Source organism: Motacilla alba, chromosome 3, assembly GCF_015832195.1.
Source record: "Motacilla alba alba isolate MOTALB_02 chromosome 3, Motacilla_alba_V1.0_pri, whole genome shotgun sequence".
Lineage (NCBI taxonomy): Eukaryota > Metazoa > Chordata > Aves > Passeriformes > Motacillidae > Motacilla > Motacilla alba.
Window position 1 is genome coordinate 66,804,179 of NC_052018.1, and position 13,096 is coordinate 66,817,274.

Consider the following 13,096-nt stretch of genomic DNA (forward strand, 5'->3'; position numbering starts at 1 on the left):
TCACTGAGCATGTAGCATGATGTGGAGAGGATGTGCCTCCTGTTTCAGAGAGAGAGAGAAAGAGAAAAAGCTTTTGTGGTTATTCTTAGGCACAGCACAGCATGCACAGCTTTTCTCAGCTTTCCTTTTCCTTTCCTTGGGCTTTTAAGTTCTTTTCTGTTCTATTTTCCTGTCTCTGACTTTATCCAGGCATCTTTAATAAAAAACTTTTTAAAGTTAGAATGGTTGGGATTTTTGGCAGATGGAAAGCCTGTTAGAAAGAAGAAAGGACACGTGTAGCCACATCTCCTAAAGGGAACAGCAAAGTCTCTTTTAAAACCATATTTACTATAGAGTTTGTAGTTCTGAGGTGAGCTAGCCAGGGCTGGAGGATGTAATGTGATGTGTCTATGAATCTAAATATGGTTTTTTGCCCCACTTTGCTGAACATTAATTGTCTGATAGCGAAAAAGAATTGCAGCTTAAGTTTATGCAGGTATTAAAAGGTTTCCTTTTTTCTTAAATGGAAGGTTTCCTAGAGATTTCAGTTTGGGGCTGAACTATTACTGGGCATAAAGTGAACTGTAAAATTGTAACATCTCTCTAAATGGCTTCACACGGCTCATGAAAAAGTCATATATGTTTGGGGTTTTTTCTGGAGCTGAAGCAAATTAATCAGTTATAGCTTTAACTGGATGTTATCCTAGTGTTTCTTACACATTTTTATTGACTACCAAGCTTTGCCTGTTTTTTAAGGACTGCTGCTATAACCCTGAAGTGTTTCCAAACATAGTCCTGTCGAAAGCCAGCTACTTACTTCTGGTTTACATTTTGCCAGTTAATTCCAAGAACACTAATAAATGTTAGTTCTCTCTCTCTCACTCTCCCTTTCTCTCTGTGAAGCACTAATTCAAAGAGGGAGGTTAAGATTGTTATTTCGGTGGCGTGTGAAATGGGCTGGATTGCTAGAGAGCAGCAGAGCAAGGCGTGTGCCCTGCCTCCCGAGCAAGCAGCAGCAAAGAGCCTGCGTGAGAAAAGCAGGAGAGAAAGCAAGAAGGGTGCCAGCAGCAGAACTGTAAAGCGCTCCTAGAATGTCAGAGTATGTGTGCTAGTTTCCTATTTGTTCCTGAACGTGAAGCTCTTTACTTTGATCTTACGTATGAGGTGATGCAAAGTGCGGCCTTTGGGGATTCACAGGTCGGGAGTTTTCCAAGGTGAAGGGAGGTGAGAGGTGGCAGAGGGGATTTATTTCTTCTGGATTTGAGAGCATCTTCATTGTTTGTGACCACATTTGTTTGCAGTGAAAAGCTGAGCAGTGGGTATGGGCCTTGGCCTCTCTGTAGTTTTCCAGCCGTGTGGTACGTGGTGCCTGCAGTCCTCTGCATGCAGTTCTTGGTATTTCCAGATGCTGTTAATATATTCCCCGTCTCCCTGCAGTCCTTGGCGCGTTTGTGCAGCCAAGCTCTGGAGCTGGCGGGTTTCCGCGCCGTGAGAGCATCGCAGATGCGGGATGCACTTGCTCCGAGGCGCGGGGAAGGGCGGCCCCGCCCAGCCAGCCCCGCCAAGGGGCCCCGCGGGCCGCGCCGGGTCCCCGGCAGCCCGGCCGAGCCCTGCGCTCGCTTTCAACCAGCGCGAGTTTGTGCCTCGGCTTTGGCCAATTCGCTATGGTTTGGGGCTGTGGAGCCAGCTGTCTGCAGTCTGATGTAATGTTGCCCTGGAAACCAGAAATGAAACACTTAAGCATTCACCACAGAATTACTACATACAGCATTAGCCAAAGTAATTAAAAGTTGAGCCATATGGGCTTTCGGATGGAAAAATTTGGAGCAGAGGAGATGGAAGTTAAGTTGTTCCTATTTGCAGTGCTGCAAATCTGTTTGTTGTCCCCTTGAGGGCACAGGGAGAGGCCTACCTTGGCTGTGCACAGGGGGACAGGGAGCTGGAGGGGCTCTGGCTGTTTTATTGCACATTAAGGACACCGAGGCTTGGCCTGGTTGAAGAGTCATGTGCCAGGGCCAGGAGGCATTGGTGGACAGGGTGCAGCATGGATTCCTCCAGTGCTGGAGAGCCTGTCTGTGGTTGAGCATCTTGCAGACTCATCCACTCCATAACAGACCATGTCTACCCTTCTGCAGTGCTGCAGCACGCTGGAGTGCCTGTGGAGGGGGAAGAGAGCAAGAGGGAGCTTGCAGCTGCCTACATCCAAGCCCTGTGCCAAGGCCTTGCTGCTAGAGCTGTCCAGGAGGCCATTTGCCCAGCCTGCCATGCTTTGGGAATGCTGGGATAGTTTTCCCATCTGAAGTCAGGGACAGCTACCAAAAAAAGCAATTTGGTCACCATGAAAGAGGGGGGTGTAGAGTGGGTTGGGGAAGTCAAAACATGGAAGTTCAAATGATTTCCAAATATCTCGGTTATGGCCTGAATGTTTTACATTTCTGTTTTCTCTTTAATATTAGCTGTAAAAGAAAGCATTGGTTGAGCTGGAAAATTAAGCTCTGTTTCCCATGTGCCAAAGTGGAAACTTTTGATAATTCTAAGGCCTTTCTTAAAAAGTTGATTCAAAAACAGGAAGTAAGTGAAGAGTAACCCTTTTGAAATGCATTCATTTTCAAGGAATTGGCATTATTTAACAATAAAGTTTCCTGAGCAGCACCACTGGTGTAATCACAATTTTTAGGCTTTTTTGCATAAACTTATTGTCGATCCTTTTTCACTGTAGAAGATTCTCTGTCACATGCTACCTGGTATGATAGGAAGTAGGATTCTGGAGGGAGACTGTCTTCATCTGCCCGTAAAGCATGACCTGTTCTCACCTGCCTGTGAAGCACGGGAGATAGAAAGGATCTGTCGCTGCTTGTGGAGGACCCCAGCTCAAAAGGGTGCTAGGAGTCCTGAAGCATTGGAGAAAAGCAGCTGGCACTTAATTGTGGTTGGACTTTGTTTATTTTGAAGTATGGTGAGCACCCTCTGTATCACCCACTCAGGTTTGATTTCAGTACCTTGCGCTGAGGCTGTTTTGACACTTACTCTTGCTGTGGTACTTGTGAATGCAAATGTCAGATGTTTTCAAAGCTCTCTCATTGTTGTTGTTGTTGTTGTTGTTGAGTCTTCATAACCCTGAGGGGGCACAGTTCCTTATCAGATAGATAGCAGTGGTGCAAAGCAGGACTAGCTGTCTATTATTCTTCAATGAAATCCTGGGTGGGAGGACCAAGTGTGAGCTGTTCTTTAAGTGTTACAGAGCTCACAGTTTCAAAAACAGTAGTGTTGCAAACTGAGGGTGTACAAAATGTAATGATGGAAAGCAATCCCCTAGAGTAATTGCTTTTGAAATAAACATATATTGAGTGCAGAATATGCATGATGGTTGCTTGCCAGGATGCACTTAATGGCCCAAGAAGTCATGACTGAACTTCTTGATTACAACCAATAATCCATTCATCATCTTATCTAAATGTGTCTGTCTCGTTTGACATATCACTAAGTTGTCCTAGGCATAATCTGTGAATTAATGCTCATGGAGTTGCTTAATTTACTTCATGTAAACAACCCGGGTACTCTTTAGCGTCCTATTTTTCCCAAAGGAGGTTTATTAATTACCTAGCCAGTCTGTAACCACAGTAAATGCATTTGTGCAACTCTTGGATGATGTATTGACAATTCCTACTGCCATATGTGGTCAGTTTGGTATTCTTCCTTATTTTGGAGTAATGCAAAGTTTGTGGGAAGCTGGTAATGGACAGTGCCCTTACAGAAATTTGTTGAAGTTTGCTCTGGTGTGGTTCTGGGGCTCTTGTGAGGTGCGTGCCTGGGGGGTAGGCTTTCAGAGCTGCCCTGGCTCTGTGAGGCACTGTGTGTGCCTTTGGAAGCATTCCAGTGCAGCTGCTAATTGGTGTCCTGCCCCATGGCATCTGCCTTCAGTACCTCATCCTGGTATTTAAGTGCACTACAAAAGTAGAAAGCATTTTTATGTTTGGCTTCTCTTATTCATCCTTCAGATAAGCAGACAGAATTTTTGCTGGGAAGAGAAGGGGATGGCTTTTTTTGTTTGTTTGTTTTTACTTGGCTTGCATCTCTTGGGGATCTTTATTTTTAAAAGTTTAATTAAGGAGAAGGAGAAAAAAGGATGAGCACACTGTGGAAACCCAGATAGCTGCACTGACAGGAAGTTGCATGAGGGTTTTTAGAGCTGACCATTAGGAATGCTGTGAGTTGGCTGGGACTGTGAGTGCAAACAAAGTAAGGTATACGATCCATACTGCACTCCAGCTGGAGCCTGTGCTGTGCGCAGGAATGTGCAGCGGCGCAGGATGCCAGGGCTGTCCTGGCCAAGCCGGAGAGCCCTGCTGGCCTCCTCTCCTCTCCCCTTCCCTGCCCTTCCCCCCCCCCCCCCCCCCGCCTTCCACATTCTGAACTGATTAAAACAGAGGAAGTAGCACGTTGAACATTGGATCTGGCTCGAAAATCGAAGTTGTCTTCTCGTTCACAAGGAATGGATTGTTTCAGCTTGTTGTGTCACTGCTGCTGGAGAGAAGGGAATTTTTTTTTGTCTCTGTAATGTTTGATACTTGAGGGAAAACAGCTGGAACTGAGCATACTGGATCAGATGCAAAACGAAACGGGATGCTGGGGAATATGGACTGCACTGTATATCTGAAAAGGTCAGAGTTTTCCCTTGGTCAGTGCTGGAGGAATGCTCTGTCCATCTTATTTCGAGCCTCAAGAGCCTTAAGGAGGAGTGTAAGGAACAGGGAGGAGGAAGGGAAGATTCTGTAGCTGTGGCAGTCTGTGAGTGAGGCAGATGAGGTCTCCTCCTTCCTTTCCTTCCCTTTCTTGTGCTGCTGTTTTTGATTTTCTGGGAAGACTGGGGGGGGAAAAAAAGAGAAGTCGTCAGTGATAGCTTCAGTTTGGAAAAGCTGTTTATAACCAGGTTTAAATAGCAAGTTCTGAGATGCCAGACAGACCAGGGACTGACTAAACCACGGGAGCATAACTGGTATGGTAAGAAGAACCCTGGAAAAGAGCCCTGCCTGAAACATACTGGAAGAGGACGTGGAAGTAGTTATTACACAATGCATATGAAGAAAGACAAGGGCAGAAATGCGTTTCGGTGCCTAGGATCTTACGTTGCACAGATTTAGAAATCAAAATGGTATGTCATGCTTTCAGAAAAAGAAAAAGAAAAAAAAAAGAAAACAAGAAAACCCTCAGTAATTTAAATGTTTCTGGCTGACCCGAGCTGAAAATATAACACCAGTTACAGAGCTGCATTGACACAACGCAGCAGATGAGCTGGGTTAACTTGACTTGAAGGAGCAAGCCATGGAACTGGTGCTTTATTAATATTCCCTTTGTTTCTTTGCCAGTCAAGAGAACAATCCGATGATGAAACAGAGGAGTCGGTGAAGTTTAAGAGGTTGCACAAGCTGGTGAATTCTACTCGCAGAGTCAGGAAGAAACTCATAAGAGTTGAAGAAATGAAAAAACCCAGCACAGAAGGTAAAAAGCAACGTGGTTAAAGCTGTTTGTGTGAATTCATGTTTCTGTTGACGGGGGACAGAAAGTGGAGGGTTGGGGGAGGGAAGGGTGGAGTATTCATAAGGGATGGTAGGAACAACTGCCTTGTCTGTCATGCATGCCTTAAGTTACTGAATTTTTAGGCTTTAGAAGGAGGAAAGTGACAGCCTAGAATGTGGTTACTGCTGATCTGGTATTCTCAGAGCAGTGCTGGAGAGCCCCTCATTAAGAGATTAGAAGTTGGCTTATGTTGTATGCCCCATGCTGGGGAGGGAATGAGCCTGGGAGCAATCCCAGCCAGCTGCCCCACAAGCTCAGCAAGGAGGTAAGTGGAGCTATTACCGCACTGCTTCCTCCTTCCAGGCCCTGGGTGGCACACAGGTGAAGCTCCTGCTCGTTTTGGGAGGGTAGCAGCTGGCTGGTGGTGCAGTTGAACCACATGGCATCACCCTGTGGCAAAAATACAGAACCTCTATCAGACATTCTTGTGGGATAGAGGCTGCATCATGACTTCTACTTCCAGGGGTTTCTGTCTGCAATTTGGCTTCTAAATGAACCCTGCTCCCTACAGAAAGGGGGAGAGAAGGGAGGAGGAGGAGAAGGGTGGGGAAAGGGAAGCAGAGTTCAGGCCCTGGGAACACGATGCTGCAGAATTAACTCCGGATGACCTGTATGCATGTGTGAGCACTCAGATTAATGGAGCCTGATCCTCAGGAGCCCCTCTGCACAGCTATTCTCGAGTCCTCACTGGAATTGTGGGCACCTACCTCTCTATGTTGGTGGCCTTCCCAGCATCGTATGTCAATTCCCCTCAGCTCTGCAGTGAGCTGAGCGGCATGATAATTCTTTCCTAGTGCATTTAAGGAGAACACGTGCATCTTGCGTATGTGGCAGGAAGCTGCTGGCAGATCTGTGATCTAGCCTGCCTCTCCTACATTATGGTTGGTGTTACTGGCTGATGTGAAAGGCACAGCCTGTCTACAGCTCTGGAATGGGTCTGTCTCTGTCTGGAAAGGTTTTATCACCTCATATGGTGAGCACAAAGCCCAGATACCTTGGAAACATAGTTGTGGATTTTGAGATGGGACAAACAAAATAGTACTGTTTTTCCACTGCTTTGGGGAAAATGGCCCTCAAAGAAGCCTGCCCTACCTCCTCCTTCCCTCCCCAGGGGTCTGAGAAAAGCTGCAGGGAACAATCAGGGGGAGGCTCCAAGGGTGGGAGCAGATGCAGGAGCAGGTAGCTCAGGGGCTGCAGGGCATGCAGATGCCTTGCTGCAGTTGGACCAGACTTTCTTTTCAGCATATTATGTGTCTATCTTGCCCTCTGTATCCTCTCTTACAGTGCTTTACCTCCTTATTTCCTTTCTCCCTCAGTTTTTCACTTAAGTGTGCCACTCCTTCCAGGGTTTTTATTTCCTTAGAGGTTTTTTTGGGTTTTTTTTGGTTTTGTGGTTGTTTTTTGGGTTTTTTTTGGGGTTTTTTTGTTTGGTTTTTTTTATTTCCTTAGAGTTTTTCCACCTCTGCCCCTGCAGAAAAAGCACTGAACTAGCAACTGTATTAAAAAAAAAAAAGAGTTTGTTCTCCTTCCTTCTTTTCCCATCTGCTGTCTGTGTTCTCTAGCTCTAGGCTTCCCCAGTTAAATTATCTGTAACTCTGAGTTTGTACTTTATCTATCACTCTGGAGTTTCTTTGTAGATTGACTTTTTGAAAACTCGATAGCAGAATGAATTATTGCTAAATAACAACATGGATTAATTCTGCATAACTTCTGTATAACTGGAAGGCACCCTAAGTAGCCAGGTCTACCTTAGCAGTAGATATCTGTGACTGTTCTTTCAGGAAATTCGATACCCAAATTTTCATATGGTAAATTAAAAGTGCTTCATAAACTTTGTCCATCCCAATCTCTCATAATACAGGTCTGTATTCCAAATTGGATATGTCAGAGGGCTGTGCAAGATCACAAAAAGTAGGGTGGTCAGATTTGGGATTGCTGTCTGGCCTTCCAAGTTACCTGCAATTGACTGGATTGGTTTTTGAGCTGTTTGCTATGGTTCTTTGAATCTGTGTTATGATTATGAAGTAATGTGAAATCAGAGGTGACTCGGTTTTGGGGAGTTTGCTATAATATTTGATTGAGTAACTTCAGGAATATTTAAATAAATCCATTATTGTTCAACAGGCTGTAGTATAGGAGTAGACTTATTTTGAAAACTGACATGCAGCTTCCTGGAAGAAAGATCCTGCATAATCCTATTCAAAAATTTCTTCACAAAGAACAACTTTGCCGAATTTCCCTTATGTGTTCCTGTAGATTTTAAAGAAAAGCACACTAGTCTCAGATTCTTCTCCCCCACATTTCTATTAGTGACTCTGTTATCACAATGAATGTACATTTGGCCGAGCTGATACTCCCTAGAATTTGCCAGTATCTGAATCCATATGTATTTTGTCTTAATCTGCTCCTAAGTGAGCCAAATAACTGAAACTTCCTAATTCCTGGGCACCATTCTTGTATAGCACTGCATCACATCTACATCTGTGTCATTATGGCTTTGTGTCATGGACTCACTCCAAATAACATCTGTTACAGTGTTGACACACAATACATATTTTACAAGCTGTTTAAAAACATATTTACTTAGTGGACTAAAATTGTTTATCAGTACATAGTCTGTCCCAGGAAAATGTCTATTTTCTGTCCAAATTAAGATGTAGAGGGGGAGGAGTGCAAGCTGGACAGTCCAGGGAAAGTAGTGTCAAAACAAGACTCCAGTCTATAGACCTACCCCAATAAATCTCTAAAGAGTGAAAGTTGCATGTCAGATGTGATCCATTATCCCTTCAATGTCATGATGAGCCTTTTCATAATAAAATAGCATCTTAGGTTTCAACAAATATATGTCAGACTTGTTCTGCCAACAGAGTGAACTGAAGGTGAGGCAGGAATCCTGTACAGGGCTGCTAATCTGTCAGTGTGAAAGGTGTCCCTTGTTATTGAATGAGCCAGTTTAGTAAGTTGTAGGTATTTTGGTAGCAGTTCAAATTTTACTCTGCTGTAAGACTGGAGAAGCAATCAAAGATGAAGACAAAGTTACATCATTAAGACATTTATTTTGGCAGGAAATAAATACAGTCATATTTGTGTGTGTGTATGTGTGTCTGATACATAGCTAGGAATGCTATGGAATTTGTCAGGGAGACAGGAGGATGTGTACATTTTTTTACTCTAACCCTGTTACTGCATCTAAAACCCGTGCCTATACTTTGCTCAAAAGAAAACACCAGAAAAAAGTTTCTTATAAGATAAATGCTTTAAAGAATTGAAGTTTGAAGTTCTTTATTTTCTTCTCTCCACTCTAAAAAGGAAACCTGGCTATCTGCCCATGTCCAGTACTTACGTTGCAAAATATTCCTGTGAAATATTTTCTGGAAAAATTTGGTGAAAACTAAGTGTTTCTTTTATTACCAGGACACTGTGGAAATTGGCACATCTGCAGTTTGACCTACTTCTTTGTTTTTGCATCTGCTAAATAAATTCTGTGTGATTAAAACTGGTGTCTCTTCCCCCATCAAAACCCCAGAACTTTAAATTTCCTCCTGGAGTTCAGCTCCATAACTTTCTGTGGAAAATACTCTTTTCTGTAGCCACAGGAGAACTAGGTATTGGAAAACTGGACCTGAGAGGGTTTTAATACCTAGGTGTACTTCTGACCTATTGTAAGCTCACTAGAGCTGAGCATCATATGCAAGTATCAGAAGCAAAACAATAGAAATAGATCCCAGCTCCAGCTTTTAAGGGATTGTTAGTGGGAACATCTGTGGTCTTAGCTGCAGATGAAAGAGAGAAACTTAAAATAATGATGAGTTTTACTTACAGGATGTTGTCTTCTGTCTGTTGTTAACTAATCCCAGCATTCTCACTTCACAAATGGAAGGAACTGCTTTGGGTTTATCCACTCAAAAATAATTTCTGAGTAATTTACTTCAAAAATAGTTTTATTCCAATTTAAGTGGTTGATATCTTGAATAAATACAGTAAGACTCTACAGAGAAACATCTTAGAGAATTATGAACAGTGACAAGCATTGTGCTGCTTTTGTCCCCTGTAGGTGTGGAAGAGCACTCACTTGACAACTCTCCTATACTGGATGACAGATCAGCACTTTACTCTGGAGTTCACAAGAAGCAATTCTACTTTGACAGCTCCTGTGAAAAGCAGCCAGAGGACGATTCGGACTCACTCACTACTTCTCCTTCATCCAGCAGTCTTGATACGTGGGGAGCTAACCGGAAGCTGGTGAAGACCTTCAGCAAAACTGATAGCCGTGGCCTTATCAAGCCTCCCAAGAAACTTGGGACATTTTTCTCTTACCCAGAAGAGGAGAAGTCCCAGAAAGTTTGCCGCTCCTTGACAGATGGGGAAATGAAGAAGAGCCTCGGCTCGCTGAGCCATGGGGTAAGTACAGAAAGCATTTGCTTTTATGACAGCAACAGGCACAAGCACCATCTTCTGGTGTCCCTGGAGGAGATTCAGAGTGTAAGGAAGCAGATCCGATTGAAGAAAATGGATACTAACTATTCCTGTTCCAGAGCTTTTCTTTGCCAGCGCCCTGCTAGGAAAGGAGCATCCCCCACATCTTGCGACCTACAATTACTGCGGCACAAAACGAAAGGGGGTGGAGGTTGTGGCTTCCCAAACAGAAGGCTACGAGGGCGCACCTCTGTCAGCGAGTTCAATATCACCTATGTGGTGGAGAGAAGCCTGTACAGTCACCTCAACCTCTCACAGCTGGTGCGTCCCGTTACTGACAGGACCCTGAGCAAGGCTGACAAGCAGGACCTGAGGAGATGCCTGCTGGAGGAGGATGAGGAGGCCAAGAGGAAGTGGGCTGCCACAGTGGATCGCTGTACTAAAAGGGTTCTCTTGAGAATCCACCAAAAGTCTGTGAGTCAAAGAGTTGCCATGAAGGTGGTCTTCCAGTTTCTGTGAGGTTGCAGTGAACACTTTCTGCTTTGTACTTTTAACTAAAATTCGATGCTTCTGCTTTCTTTGCCATTAGAAATTCTTAGGCATTGTAATGCAGGTATAAGGGAAGAGCTGGATAAAATCATGTCAGAGAAGAGTTTTATTGAGTCTGCCTGTTTCTGTGTGTACAGAATACCTCAGTGAGAGAGAGCAAATACAACAAAATTCTGCTTTTTTAAATTCACCTAGTGCAGAATTGAAAATCACCAGTGAACAGAGAAGGTTTGAGATGCTACAAATATGTTCTTTGTGATGCTTTGGAAGTCAGTATTCTCTTCAAAGGGTATCAAGAGATGAACAAGATTTCCAGAGCAACAGAGTATTGTTACTCAACTGAGCTCTATTTCTCTTCAGCTGTCATTGCCTTGAATTGGCCCTTCCCTTCTCAGATTGCATCTCATCAGTTCACTCACCCAGTATTCTCCCTTACAGACACAGAAGGATAGAGAGTTTTGCATTAGGTAGTCACTGCCCTCCTGCTTGCTGCTCACCACCACCAGAATTGTCACTGCTGCTTCTTTCTACCATAGAATGAAGGTTGTACCTTCCCTCAGAGCATTACAGAAAGGGAACAAGGGGTGGCCAAAAGAGGAAAATGTGCTTACAGTGAGAAATTTAAGTGACTTGAACACTCCGGAGGAATCCAAAGCTGTATCCTGATTATATGACCCAGTTTTGACAGCTATGTTAACCATGATTCTGAGTTTCCTAGGAACTTGCCTGTGGTGCCAGATCTCCAAAGCTGAACCAGCTAGTCTATTGTCTCATTGAGAATGTTTCCTGCTTTAGTGGATGGAAACAGCAGTGCACCCGTAACATTAAGCAAGATATTCCAGTGAACAATACTGTAGAAACAGCTTTTCCTCTTAAATAGCAGGGTTTGTTTTTTTTTTGAGAGGCCTCTGCTTAATTTCTTCTGATATAAGGTACAAGAGTGACAGCTGTGGTCTCCTTGAATAGCCTGTGGGAGGTGACCAAGTCTTCATGGTTCACTTTTTGCTCTTTGGCCAAATACAAAACACAGGAGGTTTTTTCCTACCCAATACCATGAACATTGTCTCTTGGCAGCTTTACTGTTTCTTATGCATTGACTGTTTACCCTGCCCCTCACAGGATACTGTTTATTGCTACAGACATTGTACTCAGATGTTGTTTTCCTGTAAGGTTATTGCAATGTTAGGCGAAACCTTGCTCATCCTTCTGTGGGTTGAGTAATAAGGTTATCTTGAACCAAAAAGCATACTTGAGATGTTCTAGACATGCCCCATAATGAAAAATACCCTCTAAAACTGTCTTGATAAATACAGATGACAGAAACAACTCTTTGGTCCTTCTAATAAATTAGTCTTGTCTCACCATAATTTCTTTATGAAAACTATCTGCACTGACCTTTGCTTAATCACAGAGATAAAGTTAAAGAAATGGACAGTGTTTTGTTGTTGTTGAGTTACTTCTCAGTCAATTGCTTCTCCAGCTTTGTGTGAATGGGATAAATGTTGGAGACCTGCTGCCCTTACTAACTTTTTCAGTGCACTTCCTGAAACTGCAAATAGCTGACAAGCTTCAAGTAATGCCGCTCCTTCCTAGAAACGCTTTATGTTTGTTTGCTGCAACCTCAGGGAAATTGTAATGCCTCTGTATTCAGTGGAATTGGTCACTCTGTCTTGCCTTGCCATTCATTTTTGTCATTTATATTTGTTTCAGTGGCCTGGACATGCATGAAATTTTCAAATGGCATCAGTTTTTCTTTTCTCCCAGAAGAGTAATACTTTTGATCGCATGGCCATTCCATTGAATATCCCTCTCCTCATCCACAGACCTTTTGTTTGCTGCAGGATTGCCAGGGTCCCTACTGAAATCTGAAGATGGAAGTTAAATTTTAAATGTATGGGGAGGTCCATAGTGAAACAACAAGCATCTTAATAAGGTGCATTTACTCAGAAGCTTTTAGCCAACAGTTGTCTTGCTCTCCAAGAAGACTTCTTTAGGAGGAGCTCTGGCTGGTTTGACAGACGAATTTGCTCAGAGCAGTTCCAGATGTCCTCTCTTCATTGCTGGGATTACCATACACTGTAGGATTAGTTATAATGGTTCTTCACAGAAGGACCAAATTACTCCTAGCTAAACATGTTGTGCTTTAGAAACTGATCTTATTACTTGTGGTTGGTCTCAAATGTTTTCTAAAAACAATTTTTAAAACCTGTGCCATAGTCACATTGCCTTCTGGAAAAAAAAACTTAGAAAAATTCTACATCACAGCATTCTCTTTAATGTGTGTGGGGCCTAGACAAAGCTGGCTTTGAGATCCACTAGAGTTGTAGTGGGTACAAAAACTGTCATCCAAGCTTGTTGGGTGTAGCAGCAAGAAGCTATAAATAAAGCCTTTAAAAAGTTATTAAAACATTTTAAAAGCTTCTAAGTGGTGAACAGGAAGAGTGTTTACTTTGAAAGAATGAATTCTTAAAATCATTTATTAAGTGTCACAGTTTATACAGCTTGCTTCTTCCTAGTACATGAAGCGGGCTGATAGTTCTCAGGTGGTGGGTTTTCACTGACTCACAATCTTTTG

At 43.3% G+C, this 13,096-nt stretch overlaps 1 protein-coding gene across 10 annotated transcripts in view; it reads left to right on the forward strand.

Annotated features, from left to right (window-relative positions):
- SASH1 (SAM and SH3 domain containing 1) overlaps positions 1-13,096 on the forward strand; it is a 528,498-nt gene that overhangs the window by 496,841 nt on the left and 18,561 nt on the right. For 6 of the 10 annotated variants that reach the window (XM_038132236.1, XM_038132238.1, XM_038132240.1 and 3 more), the window contains 2 exons: positions 5,346-5,478; positions 9,611-10,446. In XM_038132236.1, the coding sequence (XP_037988164.1) occupies positions 5,346-5,478; positions 9,611-10,446 (969 nt within the window). Of the gene's footprint in view, positions 1-3,114; positions 4,641-4,687; positions 5,132-5,345; positions 5,479-9,610; positions 10,447-13,096 lie in introns of those variants that run through there. The other 4 variants (XM_038132242.1, XM_038132246.1, XM_038132245.1 and 1 more) reach the window with 3 other exon arrangements.